Source organism: Chaetodon trifascialis, chromosome 1, assembly GCF_039877785.1.
Source record: "Chaetodon trifascialis isolate fChaTrf1 chromosome 1, fChaTrf1.hap1, whole genome shotgun sequence".
In the NCBI taxonomy this organism is placed as follows: Eukaryota; Metazoa; Chordata; class Actinopteri; order Chaetodontiformes; family Chaetodontidae; genus Chaetodon; species Chaetodon trifascialis.
Genome location: NC_092056.1, coordinates 22,119,299 through 22,133,399, shown reverse-complemented (window position 1 = coordinate 22,133,399; position 14,101 = coordinate 22,119,299). Strand labels below are relative to the sequence as shown.

The 14,101-nt window shown below is 43.3% G+C and overlaps 1 protein-coding gene across 2 annotated transcripts in view; it reads right to left on the bottom strand.

Moving 5' to 3' along the window:
* insyn1 (inhibitory synaptic factor 1) overlaps positions 1–4,616 on the bottom strand; it is a 48,939-nt gene extending 44,323 nt beyond the window's left edge. Inside the window, exons 1-2 of one of the 2 annotated variants that reach the window (XM_070972829.1) lie at positions 4,032–4,616; positions 1,975–3,559 (exon numbers count right to left, since the gene is read on the bottom strand). In XM_070972829.1, the coding sequence (XP_070828930.1) occupies positions 1,975–2,118 (144 nt within the window). In that variant the 5' untranslated portion in view covers positions 2,119–3,559; positions 4,032–4,616. Of the gene's footprint in view, positions 1–1,974; positions 3,560–3,801 lie in introns of both variants that reach the window. The other variant, XM_070972911.1, reaches the window with a different exon arrangement.
* Between the last annotated feature and the right edge of the window lie 9,485 nt (positions 4,617–14,101).

The window sequence follows — 14,101 nt, the reverse complement described above, 5'->3', positions numbered from 1 at the left end:
ATGCACGTTTGAGGCAATAGACATATGGCAGATTCTGTTGCACTGTGACTAGTAATTATGTTGAAATTAGAAGTTTTAATCACTTTAAGGAGTATGAGGTGTGTACAATCCTACTATATACATCACATAGTATAGTGACAGACCAATAACTCCGTAATTTCTGGCCAGCTACGTAACTTGACAGCATGAACTCCTCAGAGCGCTGCAGTATCTCTAGCTCCCCAAAGACCTTGTGGGTGATAATCAGTCATTACCGCTCTTTCACAGCATTATTTATTTCGCTACATTCACACGGCAATTCATCATTTATTTATGTGACAGTTGTTATCTATTATGTTGTTCCTTTCATGTGGCCAAGAATGAGAGATTTTATGGTACATTAGGCTTCCATGCATCTGATGGCGCTACACTGATTCTGTTTCTTCATCTCCCTTTGATACAGTCTGCAATCTTGCAGGTCAGTTAATTGCAGGATATTGATACCAGCGTTATGACCCGCCACTGCAGCTAATATGATTCCTTAGCCGTTTCAATATGTTGGATTGTGCTCTCCCAATAAAAAATGACATTTGAGCCACTGTGCAGAGCCCTCTCTAATGGGGTCTGGGATAAGAATGGTAATATGCGTCGGAGCTGGCAGAGGCACAGGCCGTGTTTTTGTTTATAAATAGCTCCAGCCAGCATTATTCCACTTGCAGTTGTCCCATAATCATCAATCACTCCCGCGCACAGACTGGCTTCTCCTGCTCACCAGAGAGAAGGTGAGCTGTGCCCTTGCACCTCCAACTGCACAAGTACATAAAATAGAGCTTGGTGAGTGGGACAAAGCTGGGAGTCAGGGAGGAGTGGGGAGGGGGGAGGTTCACGTGTGGTGATGAAGTGAGTTATGGCTGCTTCACCCTGGCTGCTCAAAAGCCTCCTCCTCATTCAGGTGATTACATGTGCTAACATCCACCATTTCGCTTCTTCAACACATTTAGAAACACACACACACACACACACACACACACACACACACACACACACACACACACACACACACACACACACACAAACAGTCCCTCTGCATCACTGATCAGAAGCAGGTGGGAGGTTAATCATGTGATGTGCTTGGGGGATGTGGGATGGGTCAAACACAACTGTTTGCTCAGGTTTCATTTGTCTCTGCCTCTCTGTCTGCCTTCATCTGTTTCTGTGGAGGAGCTTTGTAAGAAGAGCTCATGGCTTTACGGACACTGCAGGGGGACGATCCCAAAGAGATGATGAGGGCCATTTTGTACTCACACACATGGACAGATGCACTCTGATTGTCAGCCATCACGCACACATTTTGTTTAGTCTATACACTTGTAGATGCATGTAAGAACACATGCGCACACACGCACGCACACAGGTATCTCTCTTTGTTGATCTTTGTTCAAACTGTGTAATGTACACACAGACACACACATGTGCGAATCTCCCAGTGTTACCATGGCAGTTGCGAAAATACAGTAGGAATCCAGCTGATCCTTAACAAAATGGTTATATAACTATTGCGGCGCTAAGTCTTGTATCTTATCTAAGCCTGCCTCTGTTTCCTTTCAGCCTGGCTTCGCTGCTTTTCAACAGCTCTTGACATCTACTGTACTCCCACAAGACACCACTGAACACATGAAGGACATTTGTAATTGACAATAAGCAATTATTTGATTGGAAAAGGAAGACAAGCCTCGCTGCGGTTGTAATCAACAATATCCCTCTGCTGCAAAAACAAAAACAAAAAAAACAACAAAAAAAAAATCTCATCACTTTCAAATCTTAATCAAAATCTCCACGCTGCGAAGGAATTTTACACTTAATTAAATGCAGCCTACTCGAGAAGCACACCCATCTGCCACCTACATTCTCCCCCTGCCTCGGTCTCTTCTTTCCCCTGTTCCTCTCTAAATTCCCCCAAAAGCTTGATATGTGTTAGCTGACTTTGAACCTCACCTCCCGGAGTTCCTTGGCCACATCCTTGAGCTCTATGAGGATACCTTCCAGCTGGCTGATCACCATCTTCATGTGGCTGCGGATGCGTTCTCTCGGGCTGGGGGTCTCAGAGGTGTCCCGGGCCGGAGCTCTGCTGAGGGACATCCTTTACAGGGTGACGTGGGGCCAATGGCCAACAGGCTGAGGGCGTGGGGGAGCCGAGTCGGGGTCCATGTCTTTGGCTACAAGGAGCCTCAGTGCTACTGATCCGAACAGGGGCCCCGGCCACGCAGGGAGACCTCAACATCTTAAAAGCACCTGGGCAGCCAAAACACCTTGCCTCGCCCGCACTCTCGGCACAGGGTCACACTCTGACATCCATGCCCTCTGGTAGACACTTCCAAAAACGAAGGGAAAATGAACATGGGAAAAGTCAAACGCTGTAAATCCATGGAAAAGGAAGAGGCAAAATACATGGGCTAAAGCTGGTATGAAACTCTTACATAATCGTGTTGAGCCTACTCATCTCATGTGTCAGTGTGTATGTTTGAAATTGTTCCCGAGGAGATGCTATTTAAAACACCTGTCTATACAAAGAAGGGACTTTTTCCCTCTTCCACTTGTCCTCTACAAGCTTTTTTACTTGTGAAACACAGTGACATAATGGCAGGCTAACATACAAAAGTGAGAGCAGAAAAGGGGTTCGTATTAACCCCTTTATAGAGAAAGCTATCCAACGTAGAAAAATAGAACTCCCAGCAGTGGCTCAGTTTTCAAAATGATCATGTTCTACATTATTAGCCAGCAGGAACAAGATTTGCCTTCTAAATATAGTCCCTCAGTGAGGGCTACTGTCTTTTAAAAGAGAGAACGGACAGATCCTGTTTGGAAAAAAAGGGGGTATTCCTCTGTGCAGTTTGGCGTTTCCTCCTCTGGGAAAAATAAAAAGATTTTCTTTGCAGATGATGACTTACTCATGTTGTCCTTCATGTGTCGTCCATGAAAGGGAGGGAGGCAGGTGTGGGTCTTTTCACAAGAGCGTCCAATCTCCCCCCAAAGCAGGGCTTATTCCAGGTGGCGTGGGATCAGAATGAATTGATTTCCAAGCCAGCGGCATGTGACTTGTGATGAGAATTTGTGGAGGGATAACAAAAAAATCATGGTGTCGATGAGACACAGTTACAAGGGGGCTGGGGGGCGAATGAGCACCTTCCCCTGGAATTTGGGTGGCAGCTTAGCTTATGCAACAGCGCTATCCAAGTCCTCTCAGAAAACACTGACCCACAGCAGTCCACAGGGGTGTGCCCAAAAAAAACCAAGGGAGCAGAAAGAAAATAATTCTCTCCTTCAGTTGTTGCTAAGGGAACCCGGTCTGCCTCCTTGTGCTGTGATTGGATAATTATTTAACTTCTTATCCATGTAGTGTATGTTTTCTCTGTGGACTCTTTTCAGAGAGGCAGGGAGCTCTGTGCCATCCAGCAGGACGAGATAAATCCTATGAAAGCTTCCCAGAGGAGCCCCAGAGAACAAGCAGGGGGGAGAGCTTCTCGCCAAATCCGGGGTGATGCCACTGCCACAGGGTGCGCTGGCCAATCACACATGGCACCTGGACAGACGGGAGGGAAAGCAATCACTTATTCTCTTATGTCTCACCCCCCCCCTTTCTCATGGAAGCATAAAAAGAAACAGAAATGAGAGTTAAAGATTGTCAGAGATGGACAGGAATTAACTGCATTGACGATTTTTAGCTGCTGTTAAAACGCATCTCTTGCTTCAGCAGCAGCATCACCTCACCTTCACACACACACACACACACACACACGCGCGCCAGAACACACACCTACTCACCTTTCCTGTGCATCACTTTGCTGTTGCTATGCCCAGAGCTCACTGTCCACGCACAGCAGGATCATTCAAGCTACACACAACCTTCTGCTTCTTTAGCAGTCCCTCTGTCGCACACACTAACATCTTCCCTTCTCGCTTGCTGTTCTCTCTTCCTCTCTTTCTCTTTCTGTCTCACACACACACTCTCTCCCTCACACACACGCAGTTCTCTCCCTCCCTCCCCTACTTACTGTCTTGACAGAGAGAGAAGCTTCTATCAGCAGGGTTATTTCACTCTGAGGCTGTGGCTCATCAGAGGAGGAGTAGAAGTGGAGGATGAAGCTGTGGAGGAGGAGGAGGAGGAGGAGGCAGGAGGCATGAGATTGGAACGATGAATGGCCCTGATAGCACTCTGAGAAGGGAGAGAGGAGGCTGAAAGATGAGTAACAGCCAGAGCGGCGAGGAGAGCTCCTGCTTCGGACTGCGATGCCGCCGCGGCCGCTACCATCACTCAGATGACTGTGCTGCTGAAAACACGCCACCCGTCATTCCCGTCAGCGTTCGCCTGCATCGGGAGGCGGCAGACAGAGCGGCTGAGCTGCTGCTGTGAAAAAGGAGCTGTGTGATTCCTATGACAGCCTCTCCCCCTCTGTCTATCTGCCTGTTTTCATCTCTCTCTCTCTCTCTCTCCCCCCCTTCTGTCACTCGTGCTCTTTCCCTTTCTCCGTCCCCGTCTCTCTGCCCCTGCGCCCTCACTGTGTCCTCGCTGACTGCCGGATGAAGGGAAGCTGATGCCAGAGTTTATCGTGGGGCTCAGGCTCCTGCCAGCACCACTCGGCTGTTCTGCTCGCCTCTGTGGAGGGAGGGGCTTGGTGCTTTAAAGGCACAGTGTACCGTGCAGTCCCTCCTCTGCCTCGCTCCACTCCTGTCTTCTCCTCTCTGCTGGCGTTCACACTCCCTCACTATCTCCTCTCGCGCTGCCTATCTAGCCTTTGTCACAGTTCTATCGAGGGTGTTATCTCCCTCTTAAATCAAGATGAAGTCTTCCTCTGCCTCCAGCCAAGCAGTCTCTGGAGACGGGGTGTCCAAAAACCCCTGGCTGTTGCATCATTAATATACAAAGCAGGTTGGTGTTTGATGACCTCATCTGACTGAGAGACAGAAATAGGGAGGGAGGGCCAGTATGACTTTTTCTCTCCCCCGTCCTCTTCATCAGCATTTTTTTTCAACACAACAGCCCTACATAACCCCACCACAGGCAATTACACTAATATGAAATTAGTTTTCTAAAGGAGATAATGTAACAGTAAAGCAAATTCATAATGACAACTTCTTGAGAAATGTACGGCAGCTTGCAGAGGGTTTTGGCAGATAAGTGTACTGAACAGCCAGAGGCTCAGTGCATTCCTTAGCATAATTGTAAAGAGAAATGCAGAGTGGATTCAGGATAGGTGGATCTTCCATGCAGATGAATTTACATGGGGGTCCTCTGTGGTTTCTACTACTAGGATCACAGACGTTATGCTGATGCTGTAAGGCTAATTGGGGGAATAGTCTGCAGTATCATAAATTCTCTTTTGCATGTTTTCTTTGATTAATAAATTATCAAGTTGTGCTTTAAAGAAATATAATAAGAAATGCTTCATATTCTATGTTATCCTTTTCTGAGTACACAGTCACATTGTGTCATCTTAGGACTTCATCAAATTTTCAACATGTCATCACATTCTGAAGCACATTGCGGCTCTCTGTGGAGTTTGGCGGCTGCAGAGGGATCTTGTGCCCTTCCTTGCATGTGCACGTGGCTGCTGCAGCGCTGCTCAGACGAGGTGCTTCTCACAAACTGCTCCCTCCAAGAAACAGGTGTCCTTGAGCATGTTTCCTTTGTAGCTTCACTGCTCAGTCTCTCTGCACATATGGGAGGCTCCCTCCTCAGAACACAGCAACATGTTGCAGCGCTTTTTTTTTTTTTTTTTTTTAACCATACCCCTTTTTTCTTGACTTTGCAAAATACCTTTTTGCTTGGATATGCATGGTGTATTTAATAGAGCTCTTCTTAAAGAGAGAATGTATAAATGACCTCTCCCAGGTGCACAGCACAGATAGTTTCATGTCAGTGATGCCTTCATTGGAAGGGAATTGGATTATTTCCCCCTGTAAAATATATTTTTTTAATGCTAAGGTCATCCTGACTTGTGAGTTTTACTAGGAATCTGGAGTGGGTCCAGCAAAATATTGGTTCCACTTAATATTTCTGCCTTGGATTTATTGTGCCATGCTGTTTATAGAGACATTTTATAGAATGTAATTTTTTTCTAGTCAGGCACAGGCTCACAAACAAGCACAAAGATGCATAAACACACTATTACACACAGGCACACATAGGCACAGACCCACAAACACGCACATCAAATACAGTTGTACACACACATAAACACCAGGCTGGGCATTCCTATCCAGAGGAAACTATATTGGCAATTTGATACCATAAGAATAAAGCCCAGGAGAGATTTTATATGGCTTACATTGTTTACCTCTCAATAAGATATATTCCTACTCATTTGATACAGCAGGGATCAACAGTGTTTTCTTTTTTTATTGTTCTTTTTTTAGCTACCTTCCTCATAGTTTCTGGGTTCACAGATACTGATACAAGATGTGCACAGGATTTATTTTTTTTTTAATAAAGTGGGAAGAGACAAATAACAACAATCAATACTGACACTCAATCTATATCCTGGCGGTCTCCCCACAGCATCCACATGTGTGATTACACGGACAGGTAGGACCATCTCTGGAGCACTGACTTATTTATGTGTCTCACTTGAGTCAATTTGATATATAATAGAAAAGACTTGGCTGTAGGAAACAGTAGCTGAAATACACTGTGTCTCACATAAGAGGCATTCACTAAAATTAAGACTCTACCTCGAAAATATAAATCAGCAGTAACAGGAAAAAGGGGAAACAGCATGAAGCTGCTAGCCTAGCTCTGTCCAAAGTTAACAAATTCACCCACCAGCGCCACTAAAACTCACTAGATAATACAGTATGTCCCATTTGTCGAACTCATAAAAAACAAAGTATAAAAATGACCAACTGCATGTGTAGTGGCGGCTTAATATACTAGACTGTTTCTTTGGCCAAGATGTACTAACGCCTTCCAGGAGACCAGTGGAGACTCAAACAAGTTATTACTCTGCCTTTGGTTAGAGCCAGACTGTTTCCAGTCTTCATGCTAAGCTAAGCTATCTGGCTGCTGGCAGGGGCTTTATGTTTACTATAAATCATCTAACACTCGGCAAGAAAGTGAAGTATTTCCCAAAATGTCTATTCCTATAACCGGTAAGAAATCAGCTGCGAAAATTGCATTTTCTAAAATGCGGTTCGGCAGGGAGAATTCGAAGTTGTATTTACACCTACAGATGTGCTTTATTCTGATAAAGGCCATAAAAAAGTGTGATATAATGATATGAATGTTGTGTCGGTTTAGTCTTTGAAAAATCATATAACAACATTAGGAAGCAACTTTGCATTTCAATGTGATGGATCTGTGTGGGACCATATTCCCTCCAGCCTCGAGTACAAACCACCCCTCCTCCAGCAATGCATCACTCTTTTCTCTTCGCTAATTAGCTCTCATTCAGTCCTCAATACGCTCGATTCCCCTCAGTGCTCAAAAAGCTGCAAACACACAGAACCTCCATGTCTTCTACAAGGGATTTAGCTCACGTGGTGAACTAAGCAATGTTCACCAGTTCATTCTTAGTCTCTTGCACCCTTATTCTTAGCAGGTGCGCATTTTGTTTCTCTATATATACTTTTCTGACTTGAAACTGTCCATTTCCAGCAGAGGAGAGTTGAGTAACTGTGTTTGAAGGTGACTTATATTGACTCATCTCAGAAAATGATGTGATGGACTAGATGCAGATTTGCATCTTAAAGTCAGTTGTTAGAGCACAAAAGTCCACCGATTCAGAAAAGTAGCCCCCCATACAAGTGAATGCTTGCATTTTTTGTTGTTGTTTGTTTGTTTGGGTTTGATTCTTAAACAAACTAGCATAATGTTATGTTGTTTAGTGTCTGCACTTGGTACGTGCATGTTGGACTTTCCCAGCAGCACATAAACACAGTCTAATGGTAGACATGCCACATCCTGATGATTATCGAAATCTAATCAGCTAATTCTTTTTCCCTGCAAATTTCAGACAGAATTGTTTGTAATATTTTGAGATACTGACCAAACCAGCAGACAAGGGAGAAAACACGACCTGCTTCCCAAGTTGTCAAGAGATGAGCTAAACTTTTTGGAATGACCCCTTTAATTAATCTGAATCCATTATGCTTTTCCTCTCCTGGCCATTGTGTGGCACTGTGGTGCAGTTATGACATGTTGCTCTCTCTGCTCTGACTGAGGACTAAAATGGTGGACAGACAGAGAAAAGTTCCATGTTCTTTGCATTTGACTGAAGAGCTGAAATATTAAGTGTTTCATGACACAACTACTGTGTAAAGAAGCCACGTGGTACCAAAGGAGGATTGATTGCAGTCTTTAATGCACATTCAGCACATAAACATGAATAAATGAAGAGATCAGTTCATGTCTGTTCATCATTTATTTAAAAGTATGTATAGTCAAATGATTTCCACTGATAAAATACAGCCTCTCTAAGAGGCTTAAGTATTTTTCCATATAATCTCCATCATCATCAGCCATCATAATTCTGTAGTTGAATTTTTTTGGCTTTATGATGACTGAGACTGAATGATGATTATGAACCAAAGGAATTGGAAAGCACATCTGGCATCTACAATATGCATGGCCGAAAACAGAGAGCGTGCCCTGTTTACGATTTCCATTTGTGTCCTTGATTTCACACAGACAAACACTGGGGGACAGAGAGCTCAGAGGCCCAGCCTGTCTTACAATGACACCAGTCTCTCCTCTTGCCTGTCTGCTGACCTTTTGATATTTCAGTCTGCATCCTGTGTGTGTGTGTGTGTGTACGTATGCGTGTGTGTGGGGTTTTTTTCCTCAGTAGTCCTGCTGCATGCAGAGGAGCAGAGGCTGTCTCAGATCATAACACCCTGTGATGGATCAGTGCTTTTATACAATGAGATGAAGCTTAAGTCTTTGATTGATTTCTCACTTACTTTTCCTCACCGATGGTGGAAATACAGTCAATGCATGCCACTACACTGGGGGCCCCTGGTCTGAGGGGGCCTGTGATCTCATTGTGAAAAGTGGCCCTGTGTCATATTCCAGACATGTCTTTGAGCTGAAATCACCCAACAGTTGTGGATCAGTATGAGCCTCTACAATTTAGTGTCACATGATGAAGTAACCTGAGTGCACACATGTAATGAATGCTGCGAAAGCTTGTGTCCTCTGCTGCATTGTTCACATATATGGGAAATCAAACCAAATTCAAATAGAAATGATGCATGCCACCAAAACCTATTGAGCCCAACATATTTCTAACTATTATTTATTATATTTATTAATATTTATCATTTCTTTATTCCACTTCTTAACATGAAAGAAAGCACATACATATGAGGAGAGATGTTCAAAGACCACTCTGTAGGATGTAGTGGCATCTTGGATCGAGGTTGCAGATTGCAAACTGAGTACCTGTTGCCTCACCCCTCCCTTTCAAAGCATCTTGGTGAACCCATGGTGGCTGCAGTAAGCCAGCATGTGAAAAATGGGAAAGGCGCTCTCTAGAGCAAGTGGAACAAAATGCAACGGATCTTATTTTGATGTGATTATACCCTAATGAAAGCAATCTTACAATTATTATATTGAATTTCTGCTATTTTCTGAGTCACACTAGACCTTTAATGTGGATAGTTACAGATGCTCGAGTTAAGTTGGCTGTGCAAAACAACTGAATCTGAAAATTTACTGCAGAATTGTGATTAAAGTCTGAAGCAAGCTATAAAAAATTAACACTGAAACAGCAGTGATCAAAACTAATCCAAAATTAGTTAAGGACAGTCTTAAATTAGCCGACCAATCATGTCTTCTCAGAAGATATCATGGCGTGGGACAGATGAAAAGGACATTGTTGGGGATGCTGAGGAGGCCTTAGGTCCACGGTTGCAACCTGTCTCTTTTTGATAAGATGTAAGCAAAGCTTCTGCGCAAAGTAGTGGTATTATTATAAGTACTGCTATCATAGACTGTCAGCAGTTGGGTCAGGGATTCAGTTGTGTCATGCTAGTAGCGGCAAATGTAGCCTTGAGTAGTTAGCCTCAAGCAGAGGTGAAGAGTAGGCTACAGAGGTCTGCACACCCACACCACATTTTCAAGCTTGTTGTCTTCAACCCCAATCAGTTTAGGCTATCAGGCTTTACGCAGCTCCGTCTGGAGCCACAGTGGGTTTCATGCACCGTCTGTCACAGTAGTACTCCCCAAGACCTGTGAACAGATCACCATGTGTAAAATTGGTGGAATTCCCCTTTAAAGGTCACTCAGACTGCTGCAAAAATACCTCATGAGTTCATGTCTTAATTCTTCCTGCATGTTTACCATCCCTGCCATTTATTCCTGATACATTTAAAACCCACCATGAAACAAGTACCAAAAAGGCCCAAAACTAGTGGTTAATTAAAAAAGGAGGTTGCACTTAGTCATCATCATATCCTGACTATGCCTCAGTAACAAAGCCGACACTTCCTCTAGCTGTTTTACACCTTTCCAGTGATTTGCTGTGGCAAAGCTTTTCATGTGAAACAGCAGCACAAAGTTTTCAGCTCCAAGTAACAACAACTTCGCTGCATAACCACACACGTTGAGCCAGTCTCTTTCCTGTGAGGACTGCACCGCATGACGGAGGACGGGGACCGTCACGGTTTCGTCCTGCTTATTGAGGGTCACTGTGGTTATCTCCTGCTGTGAGGATGCAGCGGAAATAGGAATGAGCCCAGCATGCCAAGATATGCTGTGGCTTCCATTATATATGCTTCTTCTGCCCTCAGGATAGAAAGTCACATGCAGTGAAAAACCTGAATGCATCAACATTCTTCCATCAGTAACTGCCACTGATGATTTATATCACCTGTTAATGTATTTATTGTTATACTGGAAATCTGTGGTCTTTATCTCTAAAGTAGATTGCTCATAATTTTTTGCTGGCTTCTGTTAATAAAGTAATAACATAGCATGGTCAACAGCAGCTTCTTACTCAGAAATGCAAAAAGGATTTCTTTATTTATAACTCAGTTGTCTAACACCTGATAGAAATCTCTGTTTGATTACTTTCTTTGATTAATTGTTGGCCAAATCCTCAGGTCTTGTCAGATTGTCTGACAGGTTAACATTGGACTGTTGCATACAGCTGAAATACTGAAATACTTGGTCCAGACTTGGTTCTTTTTTGTGATGCAGACTTTTTATGCTGAATTTATGGGCTTGTTTTCCCTGATTGTGCTTCTGCATGAGCTGCTCAGAAATGTGGGATTCATAGCAACAGTAGAAAATAACTTTGTCTTGCACTGTGGAAGGAGGGAGAAAAATGTACATCATCACATGTACATCATGTCAAAGCAAAATCCAGCCTTTGATCAGCAAGATAAAGGGGGAAGGATAGCAGAGAAATTCAAAGCTGCAGGTCATACAAAATATCCTCAAAATAAGCTTATGCAACCTATATGTGTATCAATTATTCAGCAGTTGAATTTAAAATTACATTGTGCAAGCTTTGTTGTTGGTTCACAGTAAGCACTATTTTTGACTACTGTGGGAAAGTGACTGCTTACCTCAATTGAGTGTTTTTTCAACTCCTTGATTTTGCAGTTTAAAGAATTTCCATAAATTACCAAAAAGGAAAATACATGAACACCTGTAGGTCAGCAGCCACACGGATAACACAATCAAATAGATCTTGTCAATTGAAAAACGCCTGAACCAATCACGTCAGAGTGATTGCTCCTTTTCCTCATGGCAACGAGTCCCAATAACATAAATCATTACATTTTAGGGTGACGACTCGGGTGAGGGTTAGGGTAAGTCTGCAGGAAATGAATGTAAGTCCATGTGATGAAACTGGTGAAGCGCTTGAAAATGGATGAAGGAATGTCACTCTGAACTGTTCTCAGTATTCATGCAGACCAGGGTTTTTACAAATCCTCTCAAATTGTGCCAGGGATAGGACGTAAAGGTTCAAATTCACAGAAAGATTAAAAAAAAAAAAAAAAACATAATCCATAATAACATTTAATCCCATAGTGTTTTTGCTCTGTTTGGTCCTATTACCATGCATCAGTACTTTAACAGTCAGCCCAGTTTTATCTGTATCTTTCAATCTGTGCTTTCCTCACTTCCCCTGCGTGCTCACTTTGCTCAGGATGCCCTCTCTGTCTCCTTGTGAAATGCTAAGTAGTCATCCCCCTTTAACCCTGTCTTTCTCTCAGAAGCTGAAGTATCTTTGGTGTGCTGTTTGCCAAGAGCTATAAACAAGTGTAATAGAATTGCAGAGGGGTTAGCAGAGATAGCCGACTATGCATCTCCCATCACCCCTGGCTCCCCAGCCATGTGCTAACAAGCCCAGCAGCATCATTGCAAATTCATAACGAGTCGCACCAATGTGGGTCATCTCTGCTGCCTCTACATCTTCCTCTTTGCCCCTCCTCCTCCTTTTTTTTTTTTTTTTGAGCACCTGTTGCCTGTATGACAAGCATTATTCCTTTCAGCTGTGCTCCAGACTCGAGTAGATGAAACGTTTTCTCCTGCAAGTCCACCTCAATGAAAGGGGGAGTAAAATCATCACTAATGTGTTTGTCACCTGCACAAGAAGGCGCTTAATCAGAAAGAACACTCTAACGTGGGGAGTTTTGGGAGAAGAAAATACTTAAAAGGAAGCTTGAGAGAATTGTGTCGAAATTGTGTGATTTGTTGTGCAACATGCTGAATCTACTGTGTCCTCTGAGGATTCAGACATTACAGCGCAATGCAATTGTGAGAAACCATCCTGACAACAGCCAGGAAAAAGAAAGTGAAAGTCTGCTATATTTCATGTTTTTCTTTTATTGATTAGTCTTTTATACTGCTGACTTTATGAACTCAGAAGAAGTCCTTCTATTTATACCAGTTGCCATACAGTGTGTGTTAATGTCAGTTACAGGACGGCTGATTGATTTTTTCTAGGCAGGGACTCCATATAAAAACTGTCACTCTATAGAAAGCCATTAAAATATATTAATTCTTTACTGTGCACCTCTGCTGTCTGTTGGATGGTCTGGACACCGATAACTGGTACGCACTGTATAGAGATTTAAATGACATGCCAACATAAATGTTTAAGAAATACCATTATTCATCTGAAATGCTTATGTTGACAATAGTGAAAAGGGACATGCTACGTTAAATGTATGCCTGATTCCTCATTCCTCATTACATATGACTTAGCTGTAATACAGATCAACCCTTGAAAGTGTTTTCTTAATCAGAATTGGCAAAGTCCTCACAGTACATCAAACCTAACCTTCAGGTGCTGGCTAATGATGCCTTTTTAATTCCTCAAGAGGAATCATTAGTTGATTCAGATATTTATGTGGTCTGAAGAGGAAGATGCATTCAGTCTGGGGTGTGTGTGTGTGTGTGTGTGTGTGTGTGTGTGTGTGTGTGTGTGTGTGTGTGTGTGTGTGTGTGTGTGGGTGGGGTGGGGTGGGGTGGGGTGGGCGGGGGGGGGTCACAGATAAATGTGCCCATGAAAATCTGAATATGAAATTGTAGTGTGATCCAGGAGCTGAATTATTCAGTTCGACCCTGATGCCGACTGCCACTCTTGTTTCATTGCCTAAGGCAGCCCAAGTTCCTCTCTCAGTGCTATGGTCTGGAATCTAGCAGTAGACACCAGAGGAAGACTGCTATCCTCCACTTAGCAGCTGTGGAGCAGCAGTCAAGATCTAGTGTAACGATGCAGGCAGCTACAAATTACATGAATCCGTGGATCGGTTCATTAGCGTCTCAGACTCACTTCATGATCTCGCTTCGTCAAAGTAAACGCTCTGCCTTGCTGTTGGAAAAGTCTGTTTTGTGAAGAAAGTTTACATGATATTCAAGTTCACCGGTTGTATGTTAATCTGCTGGAGACGATGCAAGATACCAACATCTGAATAATTGATAATTGGTCTGCAATGTAAACACTAGCCAACCCACCGTCTGTGTCAGTGTATTTATCTCACATACATTCACATTCATTGCAGTTAAAATGTGTTGACATCCAAGAGAAAGAGTCAGATCAAATGCAGGATTTTAATTTAGGGATAAAAAAATATTTCTAAGTGCGTGCGTGCGTGCGTGCGTGCGTGCGTG